The sequence below is a fragment of the Mandrillus leucophaeus genome, unplaced genomic scaffold, assembly GCF_000951045.1.
Source record: "Mandrillus leucophaeus isolate KB7577 unplaced genomic scaffold, Mleu.le_1.0 Scaffold582, whole genome shotgun sequence".
NCBI lineage: Eukaryota > Metazoa > Chordata > Mammalia > Primates > Cercopithecidae > Mandrillus > Mandrillus leucophaeus.
In genome coordinates, this window is record NW_012106275.1 from 1,522,395 (window position 1) to 1,543,922 (window position 21,528).

Here is a 21,528-nt window from a genome sequence, read left to right on the forward strand (position 1 = left end):
CACACAAGGTTTTCAGTTGTTTGTGGCCTGACATCCTCATTTAGGCATCAGGCTCACTTCTATGCACTGTTGTCCATGTGCCAGAAGCAGCACCTGCTGAGAAGGGGCATCTGTGAGGAGGGAGGCCTCTTCTACCAGTTACCTGAATGGGTGAGTGACTGTTTGCCTAGACTCCCAAAGAGCCGCAGCATGGCGATGAAGATGCTGGTCCACTGTCTGCCAGGTAACATTGGGAGGGAAAGTTCTATTTATTCCAAGACACTAGTGCCTCCTATTCACCCTGGTGACCACATCTGAGCCAGTTAGGAAATGAAGGAAGGGAAGTTTCCATCCTTGCCAGGGATGGGGGCAGGGATGGAGGCAAGGATGGATGCCCAGGACAGCCTTCTGTCCGGCAACATTCCCCCTCCTCAATCCTTTCCAGATTCGAAAGGGACACACCTTCCCCCTGACCTGACTAGCTTGAGTCTTTGCCTATGGCTGCCTGACCTGGTGACACCAGCCTCCCAGCTCCTCTGTGTTACGCAGGCAACAGGAGAGCTGCCTTTTCAACGACTGTTTTGAACTTTCCTCTCCTTTTAACTCCGTCAACAGTCCCTCTTCTGTGCGAACACTCTGGTGTGTCAAAGCATAGACCTCAGCTCAGAGAGACAGCCCTCATAAACTGCCGCAGATTTCCCGTCTTTTCCCAGCCAGAGGGGGACCCCGCACCACTCCCTTCCCAGTCTCTTCCCCACCCCCAACTTCTTTTTTAACCACTTCTGCTTCCTTCATTTTCTCAGCAGCTGCCGCGGGGAGATATAGTAAAGCTACTGTATAGGATTTTGAAAGCGGGGCCTCCGAGAGCTTTCCAAACTCCATACAAGCCAGTTATTCTCTGCCTTGTTTTCTTTGGCTTCAGGTTAGTAACACAGAATGAGTCAAACAGTATTAACTTTCAATAGGGAAGTGGTGTGGTCAACCGAAGCTGTTTGCGGCTAGATTGTGAAGATAGGTAGGGCAGGTAATGCAGAGCAGCCCATAATACTGCGAGGAGGCAGAGGAGGGAGGCGGCCCCACTCAGAAACACTCCAACAATTAAGTCAACAGAGCTCACACCATCTTTTTTTAGTTGGCTGAGGAATTAACACCAAGGTCTCTGACCGGTCAGCTTTGGGAAGTTGGCCATGCTGGGGCTTGGACAATTGAGTACTTTGTGGGTTTAAGGATGTCTTTTTTTTTTCAAATGTTGCCAAAGTCATGGGAACTCTAGTTAGGAAGATTTCCCCTACTTACAGCATGTCACTCTAGCGTGGACCTTCATTCATCTCTTTCCCCGGCCTGGGATGTGAGTTGATCCACTCTCCCTTCTTCCCCCTTCTCCCCCTGCCCCACCCCCACCTTCTCAGTCACCATCTTTGTCTTCCCAGCTTGGCAGGACACCGCAGTGGCCCCTGGGCTCTCTTTCCTGAGGTTAGAAGATGGTGCTTTGAAAGAACAATTGCTCCTACAAACATCAAATCAAACTTTTAGAAGCTGATAAGGACCTTAAAAATCATTCAGTCTCCTTTTCTTTCTCCTTCTGTAGATGAGGAACCTGGGGGTCTAAGAGGAGACACGAGCTGCTGAAATTCACTGAGCTAGGCAGGGCCAGACATAGACTCCACTGGCAGGCCCGCAGGCTTTCCACCAGACCAGGCCGCTCCCTCGCCCAGGGCTCAAGATTCCTTTTAGAGTTCAACAGAGCAGCTCCCGAGAACAGACTGGCCCTCAAGACTCAAATTTCAGTGGTTTCCAGTTCTTTCTCCCTGCACTCGGCTACCTATTTATTTTGAGACTGGCTGAATCACCCAAAGAATAGAACGGGTTTCTCTGAAGCTGCTCCCGGCAGCATGTCAGCAAATGAATAGGACAGCGAGCTGGCCTCTGGAGCCTTGGAAGATTCTCACCTCCAAGCAGCTGCAGTTTTTGACTCGTCCTGGGAAACTGGCACTGAGACTCAGGGGTGTAAGATTTCACCTCCCTGAAATCAAATCCAGAAATCGCAGGCGCGGAGCGTATATAAAAAGCCACAGGGGAAAAAAGGAATACGGACTCAGCAACTCTTAGGTGCTCTGAGCCTCTTCCCAAGCCTTCTGGTTCCGTGAGCATTTCATTGAAAGAAAATGGAATAACAGAGTTTTAGAAGAAAAACTGTATTTGGTCTTGTAAGAGAAAAGTATATTCAAATAAAACTCAGTTCTCAATTATTTGCCAAGGTTACTTCTTTTGTTTTCAACATTTACAAAGGGTATCTAGTTGTAGGCAGGGAAAACATGAAGATATGCTAATGGAAAAAGGTAAAATTTCTGAAAGTATGGATTCACAGTGGGGGCTGATTTAAACGTTTCCATTTTTTTCTCTTTAATTTATTCTCACTAATCCTGAAAGACATGATGATATCTACTTTCAAGAAATCAATTAATTTTATTTAAAATCCCTAAGATTTTAATATAGTGCATGCAAAACAATAATAGATTTTTCTATTTTTAAAATTATCTAATTATCTTTCTATTACCTGACAGACTACTTAAAAAGCACATTGATATGTATTATCTCAATGTATCCTAAAGAATCCTGTGCAGTAGGCAGAACTCATAGTATTATTCCCATCTTATAGATGACCCAGGGGAAGCTTCTAGATGCTAAGAGCTTCGCAGGTCACACAACAGCATAGGTGTTTCATGTTAAGTAGAACCGCATTTTGATAAAACCTTTAATTGCAAAAAGATCCCTCTCCCTCAAGGAAGTAGGGTAACATGGTTAACAAGGTTATGTTTCAATGAGGAATACATGTGTTGAAGCCCATTCAGTGATGCAGTATTTGGAATTAATAATAGGTAGCATGGAAGGTAAAGAGAAAAAGCCCTTATTGTACTGTATCGTGAGGGCCAAATCTGCCAAGTTTTTTTTTTTTTTTTTTAAAGTACCTTGGCAATGGTAAACATTTGGCCCCCACTTGGACAGAATTCCATTCGTTTCCTCTCATAAGGTCTTTGGGACAAGGTCAAGGGGCCTACCTGTCTAGAGCACGTGCTTTAATAACAGCAGCTAATATTTAAGGAGCACTGCTGTGCCCAGCACGGTGCTATGCCTTACTATGAATTACTTTATTCAATCTGCACAATAATCCCCAACAGAGCAATACCATATTCCTGGTTTGATACACAAGGAGGCTGAGTGTGGGGAGGTTAATCTGATCCCAAAGGGGAGGCCAGGCTGAATCAGGAAGCCAGCTCTGGAGCTACGCCGTCAGCCACTGCTCCAGTGCGCCTTTCAGGCTATCTCATTTAATCCTCACATCCCCTAGCAAGGGAGGTATCATGCAGTCCATTCTACACATGGGAAAACTTGAAACGCAGTTTTAGACTTGAAGCTCCAAACTCCTGTCTTGCTCACTGAGGATCCCTGAGCACCCTGGTTCACTTTACTTTTTGAGACAGAGTCTCACTCTGTCGCCCAGGCTGGAGTGCAGTGGCGCAATTTCGGCTCACTGCAACCTCTGCCTCTCAGGTTCAAGGGATTCTCCTGCCTCAGCATCCCAAGTAGCTGGGATTACAGGCGCCTGCCACCACACCCGGCTAATTTTTGTATTTTTAGTAGAGTCGGGGTTTCACCATGTTGGCCAGGCTGGTCTTGAACTCCTGACCTCAGGTAATTGGCCCACCTCGGCCTTCCAAAGTGCTGGGATTACAGGCATGAGCCACTGTGCCCAGACCCCTGGTTCACTTTTGAAACACTGGGCTATGCCTGGCGAGCAGTGTCCGAGAGGTGTGTGGGACGTGGTTCTGCATATTTCTCCTAGTTCTTTCAAATGAATGAACTAGAACTATCATACAACCACTTCGAAGGTAAGTGAAAATAAGGTAGTACCAGGAACAAATTCAAAGGGTCATAAATTTATGTAGTATCTAGGAACTTATTTCAAATGTTTACTCTTTATTTTAAATAATCGGAAGATGACTTTTAAGCCATGGTGAACAAAAACAAATACAAAATCAAACAAAGTATCAAATGTTTGACATTTCAGTATATGGAAGTACACTGAAAGATTTCAATAGCAGTCTGGGTTTTTGTCAGTAATTGCTTTAATGGAAAGTATATGTGTATCACGAAAGTACCAAATGAATATACTGCCTTTAATTAACTTTATAGGGGTCCAGAGAGTTGGCAAATTGATTCCATTGTGTTACTTTTTGAAAAGGCAAACAGAAAAGAACTTTGTGTGTGTGTGTGTGTGTGTGTGTGTGTGTATATATATATATAAGCTTGGCTTTTACTTATGAATGTGAATCCAGAATATTTGGCTATTCATGATAACGAATTTTACCAGTGATCCTGCATAATTTACACACAGAAGTTGATGAAAATATACCATGTGTCAATCATACTCTAAAAAAGGCATTTCGCATCCAACTGAATGTCAGTGGCTTGTGATATGTGTGATAATATAGCCATAATGTACAGTAATAGGTAATACCTGATTTACCCTTTCTGTATTGCCAACTTTTCATAATTAATACTTTGATAGCCAAAAAAAAGCAAACCTTCTCTAAAAGTTGCCTTTAAAGAAAAGAATATGCAACGAACAGGAGAACACAGAAATTGCCAATGAGCTCAAATGAATTTAAACGCAGATGTAGTGTAAGGGGGTAGCTTCTACTTCTTTAAGCTAACCTATTGTTATTATTATTATTACTATTATTATTTTGGTGGTGGTGGTGGAGTTCCATGAGACCCAGTGTATCAAATTCTTACTAATGCCTTCCCTAGTTATATGGCTTACAGGAAAAAACAAATAAAAACCAAAGCTTTTGAAAAAACTCAAGGAGAAATTTTTCAAAATGAAATGTGGAAAGTGGCTAGGTTATGAAAAAAATTCTCAATCTACCTGAAAGCAGAGGAGTCGATGTATTTTAATGCGCTGGGATGCTGTGACTGCCAACCGCAATGCATCTGAAAGCGGTGGGTCCACCCATCCCCGTGGGAGATGTGCACCCAATGACAAGGTCTGACCATCCCAGGCCGGGGCTGCCTCATCAGACCCCCGAAGGACACAGGCAGCAGGCGGAGCTGCCTTGTACCCATGGAAGGGTCTCCAGTGCTGGTCATTGATTTAGGAAATTCAGTGGGTGGCTGGCCATGTTTCTGTGCCTGCAAAGCTTGGCTGCAGCGAGAGATCCCAGGCACCCTTGGGAGATGCACTGCATTTGCCTAGTACAAGAATTCCAACCCCAAGAAACCTGCCGCATTTCACGTCACGTTTCTAGGACAGTGTGGAGGAGACTTCTGTAGCTGTGTCATGCCTCTACTGAACAGGACCCACATGTTAGATCTGAAGCACTGACTTTTGATGTTACTCAGATGTGATTTTTCTTTCTGACTTTTTCACAAAGTGCAACATTTGGGGGCGAGGCCATTTTACCCATTAGTGACTTAGGAACAGTGCCCAGAGTGTTTCCAGGGCCCATAAATATACCAGAAAAGAAATTTTACTGGGTCTAATAACAAAACGAAATCCAGAAAAAAAAATCAAAATTTATAAATGTTTAATTAAATGGCAAAAAAAAAAAAAAAAAATGCACCATTATGGCAACTTTATGAATTTTTAAATTTAGGAGCCACAGATCTTTTTTGGTTAGAGTTTTCTCATTTCCAAAAGGATTTCAAGACTAAATTTGAATCATACCTGTCCTCTTTTGAATATGTATTGTATGCCAGGCACGGTTCCAAGCCACAGAGGCTGCTGCATCAGCCTGCCAGTGATGTGACAGTGGTACCACCACTGTCCCTGTTTTAGAGAGATTCATTCAGACCAGCCGCTCCCCCAGGTATCAGCTCCCGTAATGTTAGCAAGTGCCAAAATGGAGACCTCAACCCCTAGTCTTGATTACATGTTGGTGGCAGAGAAGGCAGAGCGGCCAACTTATAGCCAGAGAATTTCAGAACAAATTAGAAAGCCCTTCAAAAATTTTATAGCAAAAAAAACGACGTCTATCTCATGTACCACCTGGGTGCCTGTGGATTTGCCTGATGTGATTTAGGATGGCACTGCCCAGGCAAGAAGGCCTGGAGGCCTCAGCCTCTAAGGGGCCCACTTTATGGGAATGAACTTACGGCTTTATTTTGCTGACCATATTTTGTTACCCTTTTTGACTGAGAACTAATTTAGAGATTATCTCATCCCATTGCCTGGTTCAATAGGAGAGGAAAATGAAGACGAAAGTATTTAAGATAATTGCTCAAGTTCACACCCACTGGCCTGGTGGCGCCAGTGTGAAAACCCAGGTCCCTGAATTCAGGATCCAGAAACCTTTTTACATGTTTGAAGCTTAAGAAACAGAAGCCTAAATGCAGACAGGATTTTTTTTTTTTTTCTTATGGCACGTCACATAATGAATTCTAACAAGGACTGCAATATATTAGTTTAGATCCTGACCTCACTGGTGCGGCATTCAAATTAGTGATATGGTTTTGCAAGGGTCCAGACGGAGAGAGAAATTCGATGTAATAGTGTAAGTTTCTTCCTCTTCTCTGCTGCCACATTAGATTGAGAAGCTGCCTAGAGATCATCTCTTTGGGATTTCACGTTACCTGGAAGGAACTCTTATTTTGTTTTCTTTCTATAGCAATACAAATGCCATCTTAAAAAATCTCAGTGGTAGCCGAGCACGGTAGCTCATGCCTTTAATCCCAGCACTTTGGGAGGCCGAGGCGGGTGGATCACCTGAGGTCAGGAGATGGACACCATCCTGGCTAACACGGTGAAACTCTGTCTCCACTAAAAATATAAAAAATTAGCTGTGCGTGGTGGCGGGCACCTGTAGTCCCAGCTACTCGGGAAGCTGAGGCAGGAAAATCACTTGAACCCGGGAGGCAGAGGTTGCAGTGAGCCGAGATCACGCCACTGCGCTCCAGCCTGGGTGACAGAGCGAGACTCTGTCTCAAAAACAAACAAACAAACAAACAAACAACCACACACACACAAAACCTCAGTGGCTTCTGTGTAAGATAGGAAGAGTTACCAGGAATACACAGGCCACGCCAGCTTACTCAGAGCTGCATCAGGTGGGTCACTGCTGCTTCTGGGACAGAAGCCCATTCCCTGCACGGTCCTCTTAGGTTCCCATTCACCCCAGGGGCCCTTTCAGACCTTGGCCTCCACTCTAGGGTCAAGGAAATCTGTATGCATATAAAATTCTTCTTCTTGGTCTGGTTTGATACTACTAAAAACAATCAACAGAAACACATTCTAAAATTCACCGGAAACATGTAGGCACAATTATTATTAATGCTTTAAAAACTGCGTTTGCCAAGTCATCAGGTAGTTGAGGAGCTTAGCACAGAAGGAATTAAAGTACCGGGCGAAGTTCCCCCAGAACTTTCGGCTTGGCCTGAAATGCCTTTCAAAATGGGGAGGAGGGGATGTGAGTAAGGACAGCATGTTCCTCCTCTTTGAGCCTCTGTCTTGCTCCTTCTTTAGGTGGGAGGAGAGGAAGAATTACTTTCTAATTCCTGTGTGGATCAGGATTGCATCTAGAAAGAACTAAAGTCCAAGTCCAAATCTGATGAATTCAAGGGAAGACGAATGAAGTAGCTCATCATTCACTACCTGGTAAATACACTCGAAGCAGTTCCCAGTGAGCAATGCAATTGTGGACTGGTAATTACAATCCTGCGATCACAGATCCATAAAACCATCTGACATTTTCATAACCATTCAAGAGCAAAGAGTGACACATCTTTTCATCCCCCCAGCAGCTACGTGCTGTGCACACGGGCCCTCTAGGAAACCCTTTGTTAAAGGGGGACCCAGACTTGGACCACTGCTCTGCAGGTCACTCCACCACTTTACCCATCTTCCCTGAAGGCCAACACAGGAAGAAGAGGTCTATGTTGTACAGCACCCCGGGGTCAGGTCCCCCTTCATGCCAGGTCCCCAAGTGGACCCTGGTGACAGAAGCAGAACCAACTGCTAGCACCTGTGACCAGCGTGGCCGTGGCTGTGTATTATGAACTCTGAGGAGGAGTGGGAGGGGAGGGAATTTCCTGCAGCCCTGCCGGGGAAAACACTGATTCCCTCCTGTCAGTACAAAAAAATGATGAATGCCAAAGCAACAAGGCTCTGCTTTCTTGAAGAAAACCATATGTGACCCAGAACTTTATTGATAAACTCTCCTAATAAAAAATACAGGAATTACATTACCACGAAGCTCAAAAAGCGGCCAGTGCAGTTCTTAAAAACAGACGCTGGCGTCGGGGCATGCCAACGTCTGGACGCCTTAGTTTACATGCTGGCTTACTAGCTGTGTGACCTTAGGCAAGGTATACAATGTATTTTGTCTTCAATTTCCCTGCCTGTTCTTTTGAAGATTATATAAATTAATGTGTGAAGCACTGTGAACACTGTTGGGCAAATAACACTATTTAATGTTAGCTGTTGCTATTATCAAGTATTTTTATGATTAAGAGAAAATAATATTGTGAAGTAGGTGTTACTCAATCCTAAGAGCAATTATTTTTAGGTCCATTATCACCATCAGTTTACAGGTTGGTTCCTTCTCTTCTTCCCTCCTTCCTTCTTGCCTTCCTTCCCTCCTTCCCTCCCTCCTTCTTTCCCTCCCTCCCTTCCTCCTTCCTTTATTTTTTTTTTTTGAGACAAGGTCTCACTGCAAACTGGAGTGCAGTGGCACCATCTCGGCTCACTGCAACCTCTGCCTCCTGGGTTCAAGCAATTCTCCTGCCTCAGCCTCCTGAGAAGCTTGGGACCACAGGCATGCACTACCACACCAGGCCAATTGTTGTATTTTTTGGTAGAGTTGGGGCTTCCTTGTGTTGGCCAGGCTGGTCTCCAACTCCTGACCTCAAGTGATCTGCCCGCCTTGGCCTCACAAAGTGCTGGGATTACAGGCGGGAGCCATGGCGCCTGGCCTACAGGTACTGTTCATGCATTTCTCTTCTTCACTTGAAGCACATGCTCCATGTATAAAGATCCTGTTTCTCATACTCACATATATAATAGGTTTGCTATACACAATCAAAGTCATAGAAGAAAATTATATTCATATGACATGATCTCAACCAAGTACTTTAAAAAGTAGCTGAGTGAAGATTAGGCCCTTCGAACAACCTATTTTAACTATAACTACCTGTTGGGGGGAAAAAACAATCAGTCAGAAAAGAAGCTGGTGCCTCAGGAAGTACTCTACAGTTTGTAAGTTTTGTAAGTAATGGCTCCACCTTGCCATCTCTATGAAAAAAGATTAAAAATTAGCCGGGCATGGTGGTGGATGCCTATAATCCCAACTACTCAGGAGGCTGAGGCAGGAGACTCGCTAGAACCCAGAAAACAGAGGCTGCAGTAGCCAAGATTGCACCACTGCACTCCAGCCTGGGCGACAGAGTGAGATTCCGTCTCAAAAAAAAAAAAAGAAAGCTGCATATTTTACCTTACTCCCTAGCTGCCCTCTAAGCCAGCATCCCAGATGTCATCTGATATGTGGATGCTAGAAGCCCCACCCTTAAACAGAGCACATCACAGACTCTACATCAACGGCCTGGTCCTCAAGGATGGGCTGTCCAGAGAGCAGAGGCAAGGCCGCCTCCCCCCAAAAGGAATCCCATGAGCTCTAGACATCGTCATCCTTGCCTGTGAGGAGGGGGGGCAGCTGCAGAGACCTGTCCTTCCCTCCAGGCTCGTACTTCCCAGCATCTGCTGGGTTCTACCTTTCCAGAATTACAGCCAGCTCTTTCAGTTTTAAAATAGAAATAACTACATTTAACTAAACAACAACAACAACAACAACAACAACAACAACAAAACATCAAGAGCTCAAGCAGAACCCAGTCACGTGAAAGATGACTCTAACCTGGGGACAGACCGAAGTTATCTCAGAAAAGGCCAACATGTTAATTAACCTTTTTGATTTTTAATTCGGTTTCTCAGTGTTCCAGATGTAACAAATACCTGACCAGACAGGTAAAGGCTGCCCAATCCATACCACCAGGACCAGCACCCCCAAGATGGGTCCGTTAGGGTCCCTACTGCTCACTCTCCTCAACCTCTCCTTGGCAAAATATCTTCCTCCATGGCATTGAACCAATTCCTGCATTCAAATTATTTAGTGAAATCTCTGTAGAGAAGATGCTTTGGGATCTCAAAATTAGCAAAGAGTCACCTAAATTACAGATGTGTGAACTGAGAGCTGGAGTTTTTCATTAGATCCTAGAAATATAAAACTTACATTAAAAAACAACTCTCAGCCATTCATAGTAGCTCATGCCTGTAATCCCAGCACTTTGGGAGGCCAAGGTGGGCAGATCATTTGAGGTCAGGAGTTCGAGACCAGGCTGGCCAACATGGTGAAACCCTGTCTCTACTAAAAATACAAAAATTAGCTGGGAGTGGTCGTAGGCACCTGTAGTCCCAGCTACTCCAGGGACTGAGGTAGGACAAGCGCTTGAACCTGGGAAGGGGACAGAGGTTGCAGTGAGCCGAGATTGTGCCACTGCACTCCAGCCTGGGCAACAGAGGGAGACTCTGTCTCAGAAACAAACTAAACAAAAAACTCTCAAATATCCTTTTTTGAAAAACCCTTTCACTCTATCTTTTGTGCTGAAGGAGGAGACACTCTTACTATATCAACAAGCTACTAAGTGCTCTATGTGCTAACCGAAAACAGAGCCCGCCTTGGTGCTGGTAAGAACCCATTCCAGGCAGACGATACCTTCTGACGGTACTCTTGCTCCATGATAAAGTTAATTTTTTGACAATTAATAATTTCTATACTACCCTAAGATGTTTCTTAAAATCCTACGGAATATGAGAAAACAAGTTTTGATTTTCTAAGGGGCAGGTCCATTACTGTAAAAGAGCAAGAAACCATCTGAAATGAAAAATAACTTTAAATTCTCTTTGGCATATACTTTTTGCTACAGCTTCACCACTGAAAACCATGGAAGAAGAGAGGGATGCATCAAGTTTACCCATCGGCATGACCAACAGACGGGCTGTGGCACAGCTTCTCATTCTCAGTCCTTAACTTAATCAGCAGAACGGCAGGTTGAATGGCAGTTTGTCCATCCAAATGCCAAATAACTGCTTTATTTAGTTAAGCTTGCACGCATACCTCAAGTCAAAGGCTCCATGCCTGCAATAAGGCACTACCATTTGCCCTTCTATAATAGACAGTCTTAGAGCTGAGCCAAATATGCCAGTCAATCATATAAGCCAACTCCTCATTTTAAATGTGAGGATACTGAGGCCATGTCAAAGAGTTCCATCTATCATAAGAAATAGATGCTGTACAGACAGTATGGTATGGATGGAGAGATGAACAGATGAATGGACAGGTAGATAAATGAAGGACAGCACAGAAGTAGACATCAGGAACTCCTCATGCTGTTAATGCTTCATCATCAACTATTTCTTTTAAAGCTAGGCAAACTGTTTCCTTTTTCTGGGGCTGATTTCCCGTACCTATGGAGTGATGATCCTAAAGTCTCTCTCAGGCCCCTCCTAGCTCTCATTGTCTTTGATTTCATGGTCTTTGATTTCATGAAACTAGAGAATTTTCCAAAATGATTGAATTTGGCCTTGGCAAGGCCAGGGCCATTTTGCCAGGATTACCCAGAATTCATTGCATGGTAATCATGGAGGGGACTCAGGAGGTCTTATTCATCCTGAGATCTGGCAACATCTGGGCATCCTGATTTACACGCAGTGTCCTCTTTGTTTGTTACACCGGAAAGCAGCTGTGAGCAAAGCTTACTATAGAGAACTTCCCACCCTGAATGAAGACGTTCAAACAATAAGAAACCAGCATACTAAAATTAGCAGTGATGGCCCCTCTTGCTTCATAGGGCAAAGAGAAAAGTCAGCATTACCCAAGTCACCCTGGGAGTCTGCATGCACTTGGCTTTTTTCTAGAAGTCCCTTGTGAAATGTGAGACTTTCTACCTGGGGTTACTGCACCTCTATATATCATACTTATACTTATTCCATGCATTTAGTTTTTCCCCAGACCCCAAGTTCCATTTGGCAGGGAAGACTGTGTAAAAATGCATGCTTCTTTGGCGCAGATCCCTTCTGTCTGCTCAGAGGGTACGTCTCCATATAACAACTGTTTTCTTAAGTTATAAAACAGCAGGGGCAGAGTAAACTGTATATACAGCCAGACCGTTACAATCACATAGACGTCTTTTCTCCCCTCTGACTGCCAATTCTTAAAGGTCAGAGTAGCCACCATTTGTTTTCTGAAGCTCAATAACTTTGTTATTTCTTTGAATGTTACAGGAAATGCTGGCAGTGAGGCAAAACCCAACCTTCTTTATGTATGAGGAAATAACAGAAGTAGAGGGTATACCCAGGGTCACCTGGCTTCAGCTTCTTCAGGCTGGTCGGCATTTGAACTGTCCAAGAGACGGCTGTAGATTCAATAGTGATTCCACAGCCTCCTGAAGGAGCCTTTCTCTAAGTTTAGTTACCCTCAAAGTTGATTTCCTTACACCTAACAACGGCTTCCCTCCCAGCCAGGCACCTTGCCATAATTCAAGCCTGTTTCCTCTTTGGTCCTCTGTGGAGAACAAACTTGCTTTGGTGTTTACGTTCTGTTTAATGCAGGGTTACATTAACGTAGGAATGTCCAGGTTGACATTCCTACTCTGGAAACCTGGGAAGAGCTCCCAGTCATTCCTTAGACCTGTGTGGTCCTGTCTGTGTCTATGGTCTGCTTTTCACCCATAAAGAAGAATCAGGGTCTGTTATCAAGTCCCACAGTCTCCCAAGTCTAGGTGTGGCCAGAAAACCTTGATCAGAAAAAGCTGAGAGGGCCTTCTGGGGACAAATGCATTCAGATTTGGAGGGAGTCACCGAGCACAGAGAATGGAAGGAGGGGAAAAAGCAGACGAGGAACACCAAATCCTGGTGGGCTGTCCCTGGTGGGCATGGTGGTTATCTGCAGAGCTCCATCCACTCAAGGACTTTGGGGAAGTTGACACAACATGGGGAATGGTTCCAGAAGGTGATCCAGATGCCATGAGGTTGTGGCCAGGACCACGGGAAAGACTGCCACAAAAGCTGCAGTGATCACAGGATAGCCTGCAGAGATCTACCTTAAAACCCCACCTAGAAACTACCGTGCAGAGAAGGTCATCTAGATGGTACTGGAGCAGTAGCCAGGGATGAAAGCAGGGATGTCCTACTGGGGATCGCTAACATTTCCTGCCTTCATTCTCTGCATCAAGCACATAGCATCATGTGGCTTGATCTTATAAAGAAGCTCTCATCATTATCCCCATTTTACAGAAGAGGAAAGTGAGGTTCAGCAAGGCTCTGTAGCTCACTGAAGGCTTAAGAACTCCACTGGCTTGCCCATAAAGCCCAAATTCTTAACCACTTCATTTTACGACCTGACCTCCCCGCATCTTGGCTTTTTGGGACAGTAGGAAGCCCTGTTTTTCAATATCCCTCACTCCAAGAAGAGAGTGTACTAATTTTCCACCAGGGACCTGATACGGTTTGGAGACATCTGGATGCTGGGCGGGGGTACTGGGCAGTTCCACAGACCTGGAACTGTAACCCAGCCTCAGATCCTGGGGAAGGGTGTGGTTCTGGAAAAGAGTGTTACTCTGGTGTTTACTCAAAGATAGTCATTAAGTCACTATGAAGACATCTTTTCTGCAGACTAAACAACCTCATTCCTTTTTTTAAAAGCTTTCCTCACAGGAGCTATTTTTTGGTACTATCTTTCTATATTTACTGGTTTTCTCCAGACATTCTTCTACCCTCCCACTCTCTATCTTAAACATGCCTGTAATAAGATTTTGATCTGTGCCATAGAAAGAAAAGGGTCATTTTCATAGTTTTCATCGCTGGCCCTCATGAATTAATAAAAGGCCAGCATCGATGGTAATTACTCCCTTGTGGTCCACTCTGACCCTCAGACCTCTTTGGGCTGCCTCTGTGCCTGGCCAATCTTCCATTTACTATTTGTTTCTGATCCTGTTGAATTTTACTGTATATTGAGGAAGCAGTCCTTAGTTTCATGCTGCCCTGAATGGTCCTAACATGCGGTTGAGTCAGCCTAATTTCCTTTTGCCCTCTAAAAGGATGCTTCAAAAAGAGCTCAGTGCACAGAAACAAGCTTTGAGTAGCGAGAGTATTGACAATGCAACTTTTTGGCTTTACAGGGGCCTGACATCCCCCTGGGGGAAAGGTTGAATCAAGGATTCTGTGACATGGTCCCTGAGTATACCAGTTTGGAGGGTGTACCAGCCCCAAGTGGATGCACTTACTTCGAGGTTCTCGGGGCCCATCCACTGTGATTTTGATGGCTCTGTGGTAGGTGGCGACTTGCGGTGGGTTTGTGAAGACAGTGATGGTCAGAGTGAAGCTTTTCCCTGTGGGGACACAACAGAGAACAAAACAGAATGAGGTTGGTGGCCCGAACGAATCTGTTGAATAACCAATCATTAATTTATGCTGTCCAGCCCTTCAGCACAAGTTACCAGTTTTAACAACACTCCCAGAATTTTGGCTTTGCTTCAATTCTGGAATATACGCCTATGATAGTTGCCTAGGTGTAACACTTCATATGGTTATATGACTTTAACGTAACCATCAATAAACAATACAAGATCAAGAAAGATTAGAATTTATTTTCTGTTAAGTCAAGATTTCAGGAAACCATAGAGTCAGATTGGCAGCGCTCCACTCCTGGTTCCCAACTTCCCTGCTGCCATCTTCCCCAATTATTTATCACTCAGGGCAAAGAAGAGTAGAAGAAACCATATCCATCTTTCCCTTCTTACTTTGTACCTTTGAAGATCAGGAAAGATAGAATTTCTAAGTTTGAAGACAGGCTAAATTAGAATCATTCTCTCTATATTTTTAAAAGACAAAGTCTGGTTGATTTTAAATATTATTTGAAAATGCCAGATGTTATTACAGGTACTCATGGGATCAGCCAGAACAAAATTGATGACTCATAAATGGACTTAAGTATATGTAACTGATGGACTGAGATTCAGCAAGTACTAGTAATAAAAAATGCACATAATTTCCATTATGCGTTTAACATACATTTATAAAAGGTGAGAAAATCTTCATTGCATGGATTTACTAATCTAAAATCATTTCTTGTTAGTAAAGTGGTTCAGAGGATAAATCTGGCTAGCTGACCTTTGGCAAGTCACTAGATACCTCTATGTTCCGCAGTATCTTTACCTGGAAGATGGTTACATGCAAATTTTCCTACCTTAGAGAGTATTAGGGGAGATTAAATTCTTTACTGTGAGTAACACTGTTAAAACAGTATCTGGCACATGGTATTCAACAGGGTGTGTGTGTGCGTGTGTGTGTGTGTGTAAGTTGTCTGCTTTACTTATTTCTCTTCTCTGTTTCTCACGGGTCTATAATAGGACCCTAACATTTGGTTAAGTCTGATGTTCAATCTTCCTACATCAATACAGTAGTTCTTTAATCAACACAGTTTCTCCTCTTAATCACGTAGCATAAAGTGAAATCAAAGATAGATGAAAGGAAAATATTTTCAACTGTCACTCATGTCTTAACACAAAGGAAGGCCACAGAAAAATGCTCAACGAAAATCCAATATTTGGCCACAGCAAGCCACGATTCCTAATCATGAGAAACCTCCATCAAACACTCCCCAAAGAAGTGGATTCTATCTGATTAAAGTCTATGATAAAAAGAGCAATAGCAAGTAACAATTAGATGATGAAGCCTGCTCTGCCCGGTGTGCCTTTATAACTAATGTCTCGGCTGACCTGTCCAGTAAACGAGGTGAGGATGCTTCTGGGGAGGGATTTCCATGGAGCAGGGCATCAGGGGTGCCAAGAGGCTCTGCCTCCAAATCCATCTTTCCCATCAGCTGGCCTGTCCCCAGAACCTAGAGATGAGTCTTGTTGGGCTTTGGGGATTTGCTAGTTTTAGGACATCAGTCAGATGTTACCGGGTGACACTCTGGATGCTTTTCTACCACGGCATCTAGCTGAAGGAGAGAAGTGGGCAGAAGAGGCCTTGGCCAGGCCCAGCAAGCAGGGCATATGATGTGACGTGGAGGAATGCTGCCGCAGAGGGAGGTTGGTCCTGAGGGCAACTGGCCATCTCACTGGGCAGTCTCTGGCTTTCCAAGAACAGATCCAGGTGCAATGACAGCCACAGCCGGGGGGCAGCCATGTCCACATGATCCACAGCTGGTGGTCCTACAAGCCTCGTGGTCAGCCTGTTCCCTCTCTGTCAAGAACCCGGGAAGGTTATCACCTGTATCATCAAGACTGAATTCCAGAACCCGCTTTAAGGATCTTCTCACTAATAAGACCCTGCCCCGAGTCATTTCTCACTCAACCCCTTTCCTCCCCACACCTGACTCCCGATGTGCATCCTCTGAGGAGTTCCCCCGCGTTCCATTCATGAGCCACGGCACTGAGACGCTGAGGTGTTCCTTCCTCCAGCCACTTCGCCAATCCAGGGCTCCCTGCTGCACCCTTCACCCGAGTCTTCCTGCCTTCAGCATTTGGCAACGGGCAGTCACTTGTTTTCCAGGCAGCCTTCCTTGATGACTACATTTTGCTTTATGGCTGTTAGAGCTGCCTCATAAATTATCCTTCACCTTTGATTATTTAGGGTGTCACACTGAATGCGGTTTGTGGCTGTGCAGACCTAGTCTCCCAGAAGGCGGTGATCCTCTTCTATATACCCATGTAGCCTTCACAGAAAGGTGGGAAAGGGTGCAAGTGAGAAGGGGTTTTAGGGGAAAGGGGGTATTTAAAATTTTTGTAAAAAGTCCCTTGAAGACACAACAATAGGTAATGCCATTGTCCCAGTCCTGAGTAGGTCTAGGGGTACGTGTGTGTATGAGAGAGAGACAGAGAGAGACTGAGGTGGTTCTTTCGGCAAGAGAGTTACAAGTTTGGGGATATAATACAAATGATTTTACCTTCCCAGATCTCAGTTTCCTCATCAGCAAAATGAGGGGGTTCATGGTATACATATGCAATGTCAATTTTAACTCTCTGATTTCATCTTCCAAGAATGCAGCTGGCCTGGGATGCCCATAGCCACGTGTAGGTGGGCAGGTCCACACGTGATTCTTCTGTGATTCGTCTGTAGTGATTCTACAACTCTAGTATCTCAGTGACTTCATGAAAATACTGTATTTGTTTCCTGGGGTTGCTGTAATAAATTATCACAAACTGGGTGGCTTAAAACAATAGAAATTAAGACTTTCACAATTCTGGAAGTCAGAAGTCCAAAATCAAGGTGACAGCAGGGCCACACTCCCCCTGAGGGGCTCTAGGGAGGATCCTTCCTTGCCTCTTTCTAGCTTCGGATGGTGGCCAGCATTTCTCGGCATTTCCTGACTTGCAGCTGCAGTACTCTAGCCTCTGCCTCCGTCTTCACACGACGGTCTTCCTACTGTGTGTCCCCTCCTTCTTCTTATAAGGACATCAGTCACTGGACTTATGGTCCACCCAAGTCCAGTATGACTTTATCTTGATTACATCTGTAAAGACCCTAAGCCATAGTTTGAGGTTCTAGGTGGACATACATTTTTTAGAGAACACTATTTAACTCAGTACAGATAGCAAATGTAGTAAGAGCTCCCATCATGGCTCTACCAGTGACAACTGCTCTACAGGCACCCGTGTGTTTTACCCTCTGGAACAGTCTTGCTCCAATAGTGGCTCTCTTACCACCACCCTATCCACGACTACCCAAATGGCAACAAAGAACGGTTGCATTCATAATATTGGCATTTTTAAGTCGTGTAGAACTTTTAAACGCTTTCCCATATATTATTTCATTTGGTTCTCACACCAATCTCATGAAATAAACAAGATGGATTTTATTGTCCTTGATGAATAGGTAGCGAAGCTAAGGCTCAGAGAGGTTAAGTAATTTTCCCAAAGTCACACAGCTTCGATATACAGTAGAACTCATATCCCTGAGCTTTCTACTCACTGTTCTTCCAGTTATTGTCCCCGAGGTCATAAATCTCCCCCTGCAAACCCAGTAGCACCAGTATAAGGAATCTGGACTGGAGATACTTTATCCATGCCTACCACTGCCCCAAAAAGTAAAAGCTGCCTCTGTGATTCTAATGTACCAATGGTACTCAACCTGGGTTATAGTTCAAAAGCATTTTCTTGCTGAGCTGCATTTGGGCCTCTGGCAGTTGAGCTCACATGACACCCCATCTGGTAAACCACAGACTAACCCATGTAATCAGGAGTAAAACGTAATCAAAGTGAGTATTTGTGAAATCATTGGTCATTAACTGAATTCCTATTATTTCATGTCCATCTTTTTTTTTTTTTGGAGATGGAGTCTCTCAGTGTCGCCCAGGCTGGAGCGCAGTGGCGTGATCTCGGCTCACTGCAACCTCCGCCTCCCGGGTTCAAGCGATTCTCCTGCCTCAGCCTCCTGAGTAGCTGGGATTACATGTGCCTGCCACCACACCCAGCAAATTTTGTGTATTTTTAGTAGAGATGGGATTTCACTATGTTGGCCAGGCTGGTCTTGAACTCCTGACCTCGTGATCCGCCCACCTTGGCCTCCCAATCATGCCCTTTGTTTGAAGTGCAGTCACGAGACGTTTCCACCGAGCACACACTAGCGGGTGGGGTGTTTTGGCCAGTCATGTGGTTCACCAAGGAGGAGACATTCTGGCAGTCTCCCTCACAACGGGCTCTTGTTTACAGCTTTGGGTACAAGGACATTTGCTTATTATCTTTCAGACACGGTGATGACTTCTTCACAGGTGTAGGTGACATTTTTCCACAGCACGAAAACTGCCTTACGCGTCTTTTGTATTCTTCCAGTGAGACCCGGCAGAGCCTTGACACTGGGCTGCAGTCAGCAACGGGCACACCTGACAGGACCCGCACGCTCTGCCCTCCACGTGGCCCCGCCCTCTCCGTGGCCCCACCCTCTCCGTGGCCCCACCCCTTGGCTGCTGGGACACAGTCCTTTTTGGCCAGCGTCTGCAGAAGTGGGATCTGTGCCTCGGGGCACACGTGTTATGAGCCAGATTCCCTCATTGGAATGACCTATAGGCCTGGTATTTTAAGTACATGGGTGTGGAGCACAAAAGACGCTTAAGTGTTTCTCCCAGCAAGCTGCAGCCGGAATAGTGAGAAGTCACAGGAGAGCAAGGGAGGGCAGGTTGGCTAAATAGCAACAGCCCCAAAATGGGCTTTTTGGGACCAAGTGCAGGGGTGGAAGGATGGGGCTGCTGCCGAGAGGGCCAGTGTTCCTGTTGGTAGCCTGGAGGATCCAAGGCTCCCGGAAGTACTCAGTGGCCTTGGTCCGGTGAGGCCGGCAGAGGCTTTCATCAGTGCACAGACGGCCCCAGCACTGACCCTGTGTGTGCTGCTGGCAGTTGGCAGCTCTTGGTTCCAGAGGGGGCCGCCAGGGGGTCACAGGTGGCCTGCATGGGAGGAAGCCAAGGAAAGGGGTAAACACCACGTCCTTCTTCCTCCTGCTCACTGAATCCTGACCACCACAGCAGCATCAGTTCCAGCCAGGGCTTGGGTTCCACGAGGACCGTTCTTTAGAAAGAAGCAGAGACACTCATACTGAATAAGAAGGTGAGAACAAACAACAGGGGAGATGAGGTTTGTCTTGATGCAGGCTTGGAAGCCGTGAGAGAGAAGGATTCCATATAAAATCCCATGAAGGTAGAAACACAGCGGTGATTCATTCAGTGTGGACTCTCAAGGCAACCTACTTAGGTTCGAAACCTCGCTCTGCCACTTGCTAGCTGTGTGACCTCAGGCAAATTACCTGACCTCTCTGGGGCCTCAGCTTTGTCATCTGTAAAAGGGGGTTAATAATAGTCATTCCATCTCGTAGCATTGTTCTGCAGGTTAAATGGAAAGCTGAATGTAAAAGCAGAGCGCAGAGAAAGGTCTCAGTAAATGTCAGTGGAATGATCATTAAAGACATGATAAAGGTGATTCTGTGAAGACCAGACTGTGGCAGATCCCATAAGAAGGAGCTGGGGCTGAAGGAGGCATTGATGTCTGACATGAGGAGGGGTTTTGTGTGTGTATGTGTGTGTGTGTGTGTGTGTGTGTGTTCAGCAGGTGATGGAGCTGCTACCAGACCTAAGTGCAACTTGAACTTCAAGTTCAAGTTCACTCCTGCCCCGCCAGCTGGCGACCTTTGTAAGGCGCAACTGTGAGTAGCTGATACACTATGTAAACAAGCCAGGCCAGTGCTCCTCGCTGCAACATGTGTTGTCTCTCTCGACGCCAGTGTGTCCATCCAAATGCCAGGGCAAAACACTAACTGCTTTATTTAGTTGGGAAGAAGGTCAAGGGGTGAGTCTTCCTGGACACGCGCTGCCACGACACACCCCCCAAGGCCAGGGAGGCACCAGGTGGAGGCTTGATTAGTCTTGATGTTGGCGGCCCTGGGGCTGGTGAACTCCGACAGCCAATTGTGGTCAAATTAAGCCACGGCTGGAACCTGCAGTTCCGCATGGCCCAGCGCACTCTCCACTTCCTCACCACATCTGGGAAGTGGCTAAACCTCAAGATTGCTTCAAATGTGCACACTGCTCCCCAAAGAGCTGAGGGTGGTGAGGAGATTACAAAGCAAAAAGTCATGCAGCTCCAGGTCATTTCTTGCCCAGGTGTGAAGAACATATTTAAAAGTGCAGCCAGGTCCCATCATTGCACAATCCGCCTATAACACCCCGTGTCTGATGGGTGAGCCCCGACTCCTGTTGTGACTCGGCCTCCTCAGGTCCAGTTTGTAGGTATCCCCAGTCTACCTGCGTCGGCTCTGCAGGAAGACTCTGTTCCTGTCACTCTCCTTAGTGTAGGTCTGTATGCATGAGTCATCTTCTTCTTTTGGGGACAGTTTCAGGGGATGTGAAACTTGCCCTTTGTCACGCAAAGGAAGGCTGCAGACACAAAGGAGCCGTCTGCCCTGGGGGCTCAGAGTCCTTAGGAAACACAATCTCAACATTTTTCACTCTTGTGTATGTCTGCAGGAAAGCCAGTTGTGCCCAAAGTCTTGAACCGCCCAAAGAGTGAGAAAGGAAAAATTAAAGGAAAACACCGCAGCTTTTAAAAACCAAGAGAGTCAGGGAAGGCTCAAGTTCTGCTCTTTGCAAATTCAGGAAATCCCACAAGATCCTGAAAGGTTGCAGGGAGAATTCTCCTTTTACAATAGATGGTTTTGGGTCTAATTTTAATTGCGGATAACTAAGTATAAAAATTAACACACCCTCAGGTTCCAGGAGTAGTCTGCATTTGGAGTATTTTTTATGAAGTATTTTTAATGTGGATTTCTCACTTTTCCACTGGAACAACCTAACAGCCAAAATTCATGCTTATGCTCCTCTTCCATTTCCTTACCCAAACATTTGCCACTATTTTTGACAGGGGAGCTGTATAATTAATTTATTTGGAGATTTCTGGACGGGATACAAATCCTTCAACTTGCACATAATTTCCTGATTCTCCATACTGAAT

General features: G+C 45.3%; 1 protein-coding gene across 4 annotated transcripts in view; it reads right to left on the bottom strand.

Moving 5' to 3' along the window:
• The window catches only part of RUNX1 (runt-related transcription factor 1), a 280,164-nt gene that overhangs the window by 57,744 nt on the left and 200,892 nt on the right, over positions 1–21,528 (bottom strand). For all 4 annotated transcript variants that reach the window (XM_011999141.1, XM_011999143.1, XM_011999142.1 and 1 more), the window contains one exon: positions 14,314–14,418. In XM_011999141.1, coding sequence (XP_011854531.1) covers positions 14,314–14,418 — 105 coding nt within the window. The remainder of the gene's footprint in view (positions 1–14,313; positions 14,419–21,528) is intronic.